The 12346-nt window shown below is 39.7% G+C and overlaps 1 protein-coding gene across 1 annotated transcript; it reads right to left on the bottom strand.

Annotated features, from left to right (window-relative positions):
- Positions 1-235: 235 nt before the first annotated feature.
- On the bottom strand, positions 236-4883 carry LOC107813489 (uncharacterized). Its single transcript, XM_016638760.2, has 3 exons — positions 4158-4883; positions 2001-2247; positions 236-911 (listed from the first exon to the last, which is right to left on the bottom strand). Exons 1-3 carry the CDS (start codon positions 4473-4475, stop codon positions 532-534), a joined length of 945 nt encoding a protein of 314 aa, XP_016494246.1. The 5' UTR covers positions 4476-4883; the 3' UTR covers positions 236-531.
- Positions 4884-12346: the final 7463 nt, after the last annotated feature.

Below are 12346 nucleotides of genomic sequence, written 5' to 3' on the forward strand. Positions count from 1 at the left end.
GAGGTGGATGAAAGCGTACTTATTCATGATTATAAATAGCAGTATTGAATTCTTTTTGACTCAAGTATCTCTGTTGGCTAATACAAATGCAACCACGGGCATTGTGTTACGAAGCATGTGTTGGTGTCATACCATTTATTTGCAGGTAGTAGCTTTTTTGAAGTTTGAATAGACATTCATTTAAATTCGTTTTGAAACACGGACACTGAAATGGGCCTGCAGAAATGCCATCGTCTTGCGTCAAAGCTCCAGTAGAATATAAACTCATTGGCAAAATTATCAGGAGACAATTGAGTTTGGTTCATTTCTATCGGATAGCAACAACACAAAAACTGTCCATCCGGTAGCAGAATATAAAAGAGGACCAAAACCATTCAATAAACCTATTTTTTGAGAGTAATGACTTCTTTTTTGGAAAAACAAAAAGTAGTATGCAAATAATCGATCTCCGTTGAACCAGATTCTGATGTTTATTGCGCATTTAACAAATGAACAAGAACATACATGCTCACTTCCAATTCGAGAAACATTTCACCGCAGGGGCTGCTGGTTGTAATGGCTCTTCTCCTTTTTCTTTGCAGCAGCTAGCCTTGCATTCCTTGCTGCAGCCTCACTAGCCGCAGCTTTGGCGGCGGCATCTACCTCCTTGCTTGATTTTTTCTTCTTGAGAGATGCCACTTTCTTTATCTTGTCCTTCACAAGAGAAGTAGATGCATCTTCTCCCTTGTCGGTCTCATTGGTCCCATTTGCAGCCTCAACACCATTGGCTTGATCATGTTGCTCCTTGGACTCCTTTGATGATTTGTCCTTCTTCTTCTTCTTCTTTGCACTCTTGCTCTCCCCTGGAGCATTATCATCCTTCTTAGCCATCTCTCCATTGGGTTTTTCCACCTTCTTATCCTGTGCAGCACCTGCATGTGGAATGCAGCACCAAGTCACATTGGAATAGTCAATGCATAATGCAAACTGCATAGAGAAATAGCGAAAGCTAACACAGATACACATTCCAATCCATAATATATTTTTATTAAGATAGAAAATTTGCCACAATATTAGAGTTCCGCATATTAGAAAAAGCATCACAAATGATCACATGTTCCAATTATCAAATATGTACACAACAACTTTCAAGGCTCACCAGAAGATAAACATGCTTTGATTCAGGGAGTTGGAAGCAAGAACGAGAGAAGGGAAAGAACAAACGCCAGATGACTTAATCGATAAAGCTCACCATGGACAAAACAAGTCCTTCTTGTATTATTTTTTAAAAATGAAAGGGGGAATTAATGCAGGGGCTAGAGGGTATTTGCTGGGCAATGCCACAAGCCACATTGGAGAAAGTTGGAACAGGGTTGGCTGTATGCATTGAAAGAAAACTCAGCATATTTGAAGGCGAAAAGGAAAATACAAGTAGCCTTAAATATAGGTCAATCCTTTGCTATCTTTTTGGAACAGTCAGAGCTTTGTAAATGAGCTCCTAATTGGACACAAGTCAAACAACACATACCATACTTGCTTCTTGCAAATCCATTTGCGAGAATAAGGATAGCCTTTACTTTTATGTCATCCCTTTCTGTTCTCATATCTTAATGCACGTATTTAATTTTTTTCCTCTTTTCATAACAATGCACGCATTTAATCCGTGTATTTAATTCAACCGAAGCTATTAGAGCAGGATCCACTTTTCAGGAACCATGAGTCAAAGCACTAGAGATGTCTCTCAGTTCTTCCTACACATGATAGTAATTTCACTCTTAACAAATATAGATGCAGGAAAGACAGCAGTACAATGAATACAAATCAGAAGTGGATAAATTGTGCGGATTTTTCCTGCGGTAGCAAGGCATGAAGGGAATGATAACAGTACAAAGAGAAATACAGGCAGTTCACGAAATTGTACGAATTTCTCATGGAAAAATAATTGCTAAACAATGGCCTCTCCAGTTTTCCCTTTTGGTGAAAGAGGCAAAGTTCTAGTTGTATATACATAAACAAATTACCTTGTGAATCATCATTGCTCTCAGCTTTGTTTAATCCAAATTCAGCAAGCATAGCTTCAAGCTCAGCAAGTTCCTTTTTCTTAAGTTCCTTCTTTGAAAGCTGCCTTTCCGACTCTTTGGGTGCCACTATTTCAGCAGGCTTCTTAACAATTGGCTCCTTCTCCTCTGGCACATCAGGTTCTTGCTCATGTTCTTCCTCATTATCATCATCTGCTTCATCAATGCCTTCGCCTTCACTTTCACTTTCCTGATATGAACAGATTACAAGACTTAATGCAGATAAACAGTTAAACTAGTGAAACAAAAGAATGAAAAATAAATCTACATTTGTAAGACACTATAATTTGATCACCAACAAATAAAAATATACTTTTATAGAAAGAAAGAGGGAAAATAGCATATAGGGAGAGAGCAGAAAAGTTTTGTTATACCAAACTCTTTCGTTGTTCCAAACTCATAACAAAATAAGCAAGACATGAAATTGGTTTTGTGAAGCAACTGCAGAACTAAGTGTGGCCATCTTTAAAGAGATGTCAGGGAATAAATTTCAGTTAAAGAAACACTAACTAGTTATTGATAATCCTTCAAAAATGTCTCAGTCGGAAATGAACCACTGGCAACATGAAAGAAAAAAGCAAGAACAAGAATTTTATTCAAAAAAGCAAATACAACGAAAAGTAATTTATCAATCAAAAGCTCGTTTGGAAGCATAATATAAGGTAATAATCCATCAAAAGAACAGAATAGGAGAGCAAGAAAGAGTGAGGGAGACAGCAACAGGAAAGAAAGCCAAGGAAAAAGAATGCAGGCAAAAATCATAAAATCCTTGGGCCCTCACAAAAAGCCTAGAGTACGCTCTAAAAATTGTACACAGAAGATCCAATTTTTTATAATGATGATTGCGAGCCAGCTTGCTTGCACCTCGAGTATTCAACCGAGTACCTGCTACCTCGCACCAGCACAGTAACAAATAACCCAGCGTTTTTTGTCACTTCTGGGATCTGAACCGTGATATCCAAGGTTTGGAGCCACTTCTTTGACCGCTAGGTCGTACCCTTGGATACCATAAAATCCAATTTATATTATTGAGAAAATAAAAGATATGCTAGGTAAAGGATAAATTGACCAAGCTTTCAAATGAAAATGGACTTTAGATTTGTTTTTCAAGGCCATCAGATATTGCCTATATAATCAAGAAAGTGACACTGAAATGTGGAAACTGCTTTTTTTCAATAAGAAAAAGGCTATTAATATTCAGCACCATACAGTGTAAACTATCCAACCCCAATGGGTTATATTGGTTTGCAAGTCAAGATTAAAATACATAGCTTTCAAATAGTTACTAGCGCATATACATTTTTGTAATTGGCGTATAACATAAATTACAATTGGACTTGAAATCGTCTTCAGTCAACACCATGTTATCAGTGTACAGTAGTTAACATCGTACAAACCCTATTGTGCAACATCTGCTTCTACTTGTTTCCTGTGATTTACTTCTAGAAGGGTAACTGTCATCTCAACTGTCGAGTTAAGGCCTATAATCTGGATATACAGCTAAAGAATCTAATCTTATCAAGAAATAATTAATGAAAAATCCAGAACACAGAGAGATATAGGTGCAACATCTGATACAAGTAAAATTGACTGAAGACACTCCATAATGTGGATCTAAGAAAGATAACTGTGAAATCAAATAGTACAAGATAATTTTATACACCAGAGGCAGAGACAAATGCAGGAACAAGCAAAAAGTGTCCATGGACCATTAGCAAACAAACTAAGATAGAGTAAAAGAAAACTAAAAGATAAGAGATATGAAATTAACTGCATTGAGGAATATCAATAATGCATTCAAAGCCAGTAAAAATCTCTATACCAAACAAAAAAGAAAATGAGTAGAGCTAAGCCATTATCCTTCAGGGATCACTGATAATGTGATTCCAGTTGACCTTACTGACCAGAGAAATTATTTTGACTTCATATGCAGCTGAACACTCCCAAATAAATTCACACACAAAATTATACGACCATATGGGCAAATTAGAATGGTCAAATCAACTCAATACTACCAGCATACAGTCACCAAAAGCACCTTATAACTCTAAAAGAAGAAAAAAACACTAACAATAAAAGCTTTAAACCAAGAATTCACACCTCCACATCAAGAGTTACACTTTCCTTTGGCGTGTCAGTAGCAGCCCAAACAACCTGGGGCGGGGCCGTAGTAGCATAATAATCATCATCGTCTTCATCATCAACATCTGCCCATGATTTCACAGTCAATGGTGCCGGAGCCCAGAAAACGGCCTCAGATTCCTTATCAGCCTGCTTCTTCACATTTTTGGAAGATGAACCCTCAGTGCTCTTCCCCTTATCAGACTTCTTCTTCTTCCTTAGGGTTCCAAGTGCCGCAAATACGTTATTGTTGCTTATCACCAACTGTTCGTCCTTCCTGTTTCCACCTCCCACCATCGTTTTTATTTTTTCCTTCCAACTTCAAAACAAGAAAAAACCCAACAACGTACGTTTGTCTAATGCTATGTTCCAAAAGTCTATCACTCTATGTATACACAAGACAATTGTAGATAAAATGCTGAAAAATCTAGCTTCTTTCAGACAGATAAAATTGATGGTTCTTAGGAAAATTTGAGAAAAGACCCAGATGGGTTTTCGAAAAATCGAAAAGATTTATATGATCTGATCGGGTTAAAGATAATTTTCCGAGAATGATTTTCTGGAGAAGATGGTGGATCCAACAAAATTTATAGGGGATGGTCGGTTAAGGTTAATTTAGGGTTTGGCTGAGAGCACAAGGGTGTGGCTGAACCTGACGAGGGGAGGAATACGGATTGTGTTTTTTTAACTAATATAGCAGTGGAAGATTACAAACAAATTTTGTTTGTGTTTTTTGGTCATGGGTAGAAAGTCTTCTGGACCAGTTTTTGTTGGGGCATGGGGCAATTTTGAGTTTGGGAAAAATCAAAACAATTTTTTTCTCAGTTAAAGTTTACTTGGTAGTGCTTTATGTAAAATGTATGTAATTTGAAGGGATCGTTTGGTTTGAGACCACTTGGTAGCAACTGAAATATAATAATTGTAATACAAGAATTAGTATGTGTGTTTATCCTTAAAACGGATAACAATTAAATTTATACACGGTTTTAAGGATATGTGGATTGATTCAACACAAATAATCAGGGATGTTAGATGAACGAATTAAAGACGAAATGAACAACCAAACCAATTGTAATGCTAAGGCCCGGCTCGAGCTTAGGTTTAGTTTTACCCTCGATCGGACCCTTGGTTCCAAGCCAATTATGAATGAAGAACAAACAGTAAAGTAAGGACTTTGCAATAGCAAGAAAGTAGAAAAATGAATTTGTATTGCCTTGATTTGCGTGTTACAATGTGTGTTATCAAACAAAAACTTTCGCTTTATATAGTAGGAGAGTTTCATTCCTAGTACAAGTCTAAAAACGTAAAAATCCCCCTCTCTCGTTAATTACTTATCTGTAACCATCATCGAGCGAGATCCGCGTCGTGATATCCGGTTGGTTGCGGATATCACGGCCCTCTATCTATCACCTATAACCGTTCATTGTGCTCTCTGAAGTCTCAGAACTCGTCCCGAGTCCGGGGTGCGTCATTTTATCAGGTCCGATGGCGAGCACTTCGTTCACTTTTTGCGGGCCTCGATACAAAGAGTTCCCAGCTTCGATTTCGATCTCATATATTCATGCTCTTACTTTGTTTGATTCACCGGAAAATCGAGGTGTGCATTATCCCCGATTTTACCCGTATACAGATAGTCCCCTCGTTTTTCAGAGAGTAGGTTTGGCGAAACAATGGGAAACAAAAAATGAACCCCCGGTTCCTTCCTTCGTACGTTACAACCGAGGTGAAGGATAAGCCGAAAGTCCCATCAGTCGCGTCGTTCTACTTCGGACATGTGTCAGTCATTGGCTGGCTGCGTTCGAATGTGAAATGTCGCGCATTGACTATTTCCCCCCTATAAAAGCTTCGACCTTTTGCATTTCTTCCACTTTCCGATCCTAGAATTTACTTTCGAATTTTCTAACGGCTTTCAACTTTTTCAAATCTTCATACCCTACTTCTCGAGCCTTCATACCTTCATCTCTGATCTTCAAACCTTCATATTTGTTCTTGGATTTCCAACCCAGATCTTCATCCCATCTTCAAACCTTCATTCTCTTTCTTCAAATTTTCATATTTTTCCTTTGAACCTTCATATTTTTCCTTCGAATCTTCATATTTCCCTTCAAATCTTCATATTTTCCCAAATCACGATGGCTACAACTTCTAAGTCAGTGCCTCAGCAGGCTGCCTCTTCATCTTCCCACCCGGTCGCAGATGTCGAGGTGGCCATTCCCGAGGTGGCTCCAGAGCCCCCCATGAAGAGCTTCGTACCCGGGGGCTGCTCTATCGGGGATGACTTCAAGGTCGAGAAGGTCTCTAGCCAACAAGACTGAGGTGAGGGAGCATGGAGATACATATGTTCTGTCACCGAAGAAACCCTACTCGTAGTCCGAGCGGACTGTAACTGGGAGTGTAAGGACGTGGTCATCCCCGGACCCAACGACGATATAACTACTCATGTGAAGGGGTATCTGAGTATTTACACTTACCCCTTCACGATGCCTTAGCATAGAGTCAGATGTCATTCTGGGGCATTCATTTTTCGGAGGTTCGAACGAAGCCCGACTTCGATGTAACTTTGTTTGCTCGTGGCTTCGGACCCATGGTGAGATCAGAGGTTTCCAAGATGCTTAAGTATTTTTAGACGATGTTTTTGCCGAGGGTAACCATTTAGTAGGTTTTGAATTTTCGTAAAGGCCTTACTTTCTGATTACGGGTTGTGGGCATCTCCGAGCTATTTTTAGGGTGATCGTAGCCTTTATATATTTAGGCACCGCCTAATAGGTTTGGCGCCTCCCGGATTCGGTAGCCCGGGTCGTCCAAATTTTCTTCGAGCGACAGTCCCCGAGTAGGGGTAGCCCATGGGTTCGATAGTCCCTGAGTAGGGATAGCTCATGGGCTCGATAGTCCCCGAGTAGGGGTAGCCTATGGGCTCTAGGATCCGGGATTGAAGAAGCAAAACGCGTAATAGCAAAGTGGAAATTTCTTTCATTTCTAAGTATGCAAGGTACACGATCGAAAGTGCATAAAAACTTGTGCCATGGCTAGAGTGGACTATGTGGGCATGGTTCATATGACCGTTTGGCCCTTACAATGAATCCTAACCACCAAGCCTTAGCTTTTAGTACACGAAGTTTCCTTTTTCCCTTGCTAAAGACCTTAATCCGAGGGTAATGGCACACAGTATTCGAGGTCGAACTCGTGAGGGCTCGGATACTATTGACCGGAAGTGAACGATCGTTGACACCGGTTTGAGATAGGTCATTGAATCTAAGTTAGGACGTTTTGCTGTTGCCTCTTTAAAAACCTTGCCGAAAAGCCCATTTTGGGACAAAACCGGTTCAAGGGAAAAAGAGTGCAACGCATGCTTTCAGACCTAATAGCCACATCCATCCTTGGCCGTTTACCTGCAAATGTTAGCCCGATTCATAACATGATTAAAGAGTAATTGAGTTTGTACCTTAGCAGTAGTACCGCTTTAAGCATGCCACATTCCAGTTGTTCGGTAATTGCATGCCATTTTCCTCTTCGAGTTTGTACGAGCCTTTGCCGGTTATTCCGACAAATCGATATGGTTCTTCTTAATTTGGTCCCAGCTTCCCCTCGTTCGGGTTCCTGGTGTGGAATGCTACTTTCCTCAACACCAAGTCCCCGACTTGAAAGTGTCGGAGGCTGGCTCTTCGGTTGTAATACTTTTCTATTCACTATTTCTGGGCGGCCAACTGGACCAAGGCGGCCTCCCGCCTTTCATCCAATAGTTCCAAGCTCGTGATCATGGCCTCGCCGTTTGGCTCTTCTGTCATATATTGGAATCTGAAGCTTGGTTCTCCCACCTCGACTGGTATTAAGGCTTCGGCTCCATAGACCAATGAAAATGGGGTGGCCCCAGTGCTAGATTTTGAAGTCGTATGGTATGCCCATAGGTCTTCGAGCAGGATCTCTTTCCATTTGCCTTTCGCATCGGTCAACCTCTTTTTTAGGTTTTGAAGTATGGTCTTGTTTGTTGATTCTGCCTGCCCGCTCCCACTAGGGTGGTAAGGTGTTTATAGTATCTTCTTGATCTTGTGATCTTCGAAAATTTATTTACCTTACTGCCGATGAATTATTTTCCATTATTGCAAACGACCTCGGCCGGTATCCTAAACCGACATATTATGTGGTCCCTGATGAAGTCAATGACTTCTTTCTCCCGGACCTTTTTGAATGCTTGAGCCTTGACCCATTTAGAAAAATAATCGGGAATAGTATGAATTGAGCTTTATCGGGTGGCCACAGTAGGGGATCGACGATGTCCATTCCCCACTTCATAAATGGCCACGGGGACAAAATTGAGTAGAGCATTTCTCCCAGTTGATGGATCATCGGGGCGTATCTCTGGCAGTCATCACACTTCTGTACGAAGTCCTTCGCATCTTTTTACATTGTGGTCCAGTAATAGCCGGCCCTGATTAGTTTTTGAACCAAAGATTCTGCCCCCGAATGGTTTCCGCAAGTGCCTTCGTGAACTTCTCTCAAGGCGTATTTGGTCTCTCACGGTCCCAAGCATCTGGCTAGCGGGCTGTCGAAGGTTCTCCTGAACAACGCCCCTTCGACCAAGCTAAATCTGGCAGCCTTGGTATGCAGGGCTCTCGATTCTGTGGGATCCGAGGGCAATTTTCCGGTCTTCAAGTAGTCTATGTACTTGTTTCTCCAGTCCCAAGTTAAACTCGTTGAGTTTACTTCGGTGTGGCCTTCTTCTATCATTGACTTCATGAGCTGCACTACTGTTCCTGAATTGAATTTGTCGGCGTCGACCGACGACCCTAAGTTAGCTAAAGCATTAGCCTCGTTGTTCTGATCTAAGGGTACGTGTTGTAGAGTCCATTCCCTAAATTGATGCAATAGTTACCTTTAATTTGTCTAAGTATCTTTGCATCCATTCTTTCTTTACTTCGAACGTCCTGTTAACTTGATTGACCACGAGGAGGGAGTCACACTTAGCTTCGATTACCTCGGCCCCAAGGCTTTTAGCCAATTCTACACCTACAATTATGGCATTATACTCGGCCTCATTGTTAGTTAATTTCACTGTTCTGATAGATTGCCTAATTATATTTCCCGTAGGCGGTTTCAATACGATGCGAGCCCGGACCCCTTCGCGTTCGAGGCACCGTCCGTGAAAAAGGTCCAGATTCCCAAAGTGGTCCTCGAGGTTAGCAGTAATTCCCTTTCGACTTCGGGTATTAAGGCCGGCATAAAGTCGGCCACGAAGTCTGCCAAAATCTGAGATTTTATGGCGGTTCGGAGTCGATACTCGATATCGTACCCGCTGATTTAAACGACCCATTTGGCCAACCGGCCCGAGAGCTCGGGTTTGTGCATGATGTTCCTCAACGGGTAAGAGGTCACTACACATATATGGTGGCATTGAAAGTACGACTTTAGCTTTCTTGAGGCGCTTAGCAAAGCGAGCGCCAATTTTTCCATGTGAGGATACCTTGTTTCGGCCTCGCCTAGAGTTCTAATGACATAGTAAATAGGAAATTGCGTACCTTCTTCCTCCCGGATTAAGACTCCACTTACCGCCACCTCGAAAAATGCCAAGTAAAGGTACAATTGTTTGTCCGCCTCCGGAGTGTGGAGAAGGGGCGGACTCGATAGGTACCGTTTGAGTTCTTCCAAAGCTTGCTGGCATTCTGGAGTCCAGTAAAAGTTATTCTTCTTCTTTAACAGTGAGAAGAACCGATGACTTTTGTCCGAGGACCTCGATATGAACCAACCCAGGGCGACTATACGCCCAGTTAGTGTTACACCCTATGTTTTCGTACATGAGAGTGCGTCGTAAGTTAATTGATATAAGCTCAGAAATGAGATTATATTTGAAAGTACATAAAGTAAGTTAATCATATTACTTTGGAGGTTACAAATATTCAAGATGATGAAAAACAAGTACCAAGAGGATTGGAAAGCTTAGAAGCTAAACGAATTGAAGAAAATAAGTTTCGTCGAAAGTCGACAAGTTTGGAATGTTCTAATATGTACTTTTGGGGTGAGACTAGGGTGCTTAACATCATAAGGAGGTTATGTTATGATTTATTTTAGTCATATGACAGTCATGTTTTACGTATTTGAAGTCAAGCAAGTTGTGGAACAAAAGTTGACAAAGGTCATCACAAGTTACATTCATAATGTGCTGAATATTAGGTCAAATGTAGCTGAGTTTTTCTCCCAATATACTTGGAATTAAGGGATGATCCACATAACAAATTTAATATCTATGAGTCTAGTATCTAATGCATTAAACCATTCATCAACATGACATCATTGTAGAGAGATATTCGCGTTTTCGTGAGACTGCGCAGGAAGCCCCTATGGGACCCACTTGGTCGGTGGCCCTTTACTTGTTTTTATTTCCTTTTTGGGATGAGCTTTGCTTATTTTTCGTCCTCCTTCCATCCTCACATTCTCCAAGACCTCCAAAATAGTTCCCCAAAGGCTCCAAACAAATTTCAAAAAAATACACCATAATCCAACATCAAAGTTAGCCAAAGGTAAAGAAGAATAACCCCTCTATGCTGTTGTGATGTGAATAAGGATGACGGTAAGCTAAGTTAAGCTTATGGTTCCAATTTTATCTACTTACTAAGTTATTTTTAATATATTTTTTATGGTGTTTAAGGTTAATTATATGGTTGTTGTGGTGTTGGAGTGAAAGATTACAAGATAGCACTTAAAAGGGGAAGAGATGTTATTATCTTTTGTTGGATTGTTTTAAGGCTATATATATATATATATATATATATATATATATATATATATATATATATATATATATACACACACATATGTTGTTATGGATGGAAAATGGGTAAAATAAATTGATTAGGATATGGTTTTTGTTTTTATGCATTTCAATATGTTTATCAAGTGAATTGGTGAAAGAAACATATGAAACTTGAGATTGGAAGTGAAGATTAGCTTAAGTCACTTCTATGGTGTTGTATTGCCATTGAGGGCTATTATAAGCTAAATTTAACTTGGATTTCGACTTGAAGTTACTGTAGGAGGTATGAATATTATGTTCTTGCATGTGCTTAAGGTTATCTTGATATTGATTAAGTTAAATGGATGGAATAGACATGAACTAGTGAATAAAGTTGCTAATTCAGGATAGTTGGAGTTGCAGATTGTTTCCTTTGTTATAAATATATGGTATAAGGATGGAATCATTGATGAATGACTTCATTATCATGTTAATGATACTGTTAAGTTAAAGTAAGAAGTCTATAAGGGGTGATATGGGGTATATGGATTCCAATCGAAGCTTGCCGCTCATCGTGAAGTAGTTGTGACTTGTTGTTGTTATATGGTGTCATGTTATTGATATTTATATGTTTCTGTATTTCTCTAGTTGTTGTTGTTGGTATATGATATTGGAGGAGGCACTTGATATAAGGGAGATACTGTCAAGTTTACGTCAACGAGCTAATAGCTTAAGTTACTGACTTAGCCTTTACTCAACACTAATTTTGAATCTCCTTATACTATGATAGATTAAGTTGAGTTGTTTGAAGAGTTTCTTGGAAGGTATTAAGGACTTAACGTGGTTAAGGTATGTTAAGACTATCCCTTCTTTCCTTTTGGCATGATCCATATGATACAAATGAAACGAGAATACGCGCATTTTTTTCAAATGACTCTATTCATAGAAGTATTAGGGATGCCTATATCTTGATTCCTCATGTGTCTTGCTATTATATCGTCTGTTCATAGGTCTCAGATAATACATAAGTTGATAAAGTTTATTTCATGATATTAACTGAAGGCATATTGATCTTATGACATTCCGAGAGGTCTTATCGACTTACTTCCTTATGCATTGCATTCATTTATACATGTATATGTAATCATGACCAGATGGCGTTATATACGCATATATTATATGTATATGGGGTATGGGGAAAGGTTACAGTGTTATATACGCACCATCACCTGATCAGTTGGTATACGTTGATGATTTCACCCACAGATGCTGAGATAATATAATGGGATGCCCTCAGAGGCTTGATGATGTTATGTACGCATATACCTACGCATGATATGACATTTATACGCACATGCATAATATTATAAATGTTTCATGATTCATAGAGCTATTCAGACTTACAGGATATGTGCTTTACTCCATGTTTCTTTCATGTCTTTTA

The sequence above is a fragment of the Nicotiana tabacum genome, chromosome 13 (genome assembly GCF_000715075.1).
Source record: "Nicotiana tabacum cultivar K326 chromosome 13, ASM71507v2, whole genome shotgun sequence".
In the NCBI taxonomy this organism is placed as follows: Eukaryota; Viridiplantae; Streptophyta; class Magnoliopsida; order Solanales; family Solanaceae; genus Nicotiana; species Nicotiana tabacum.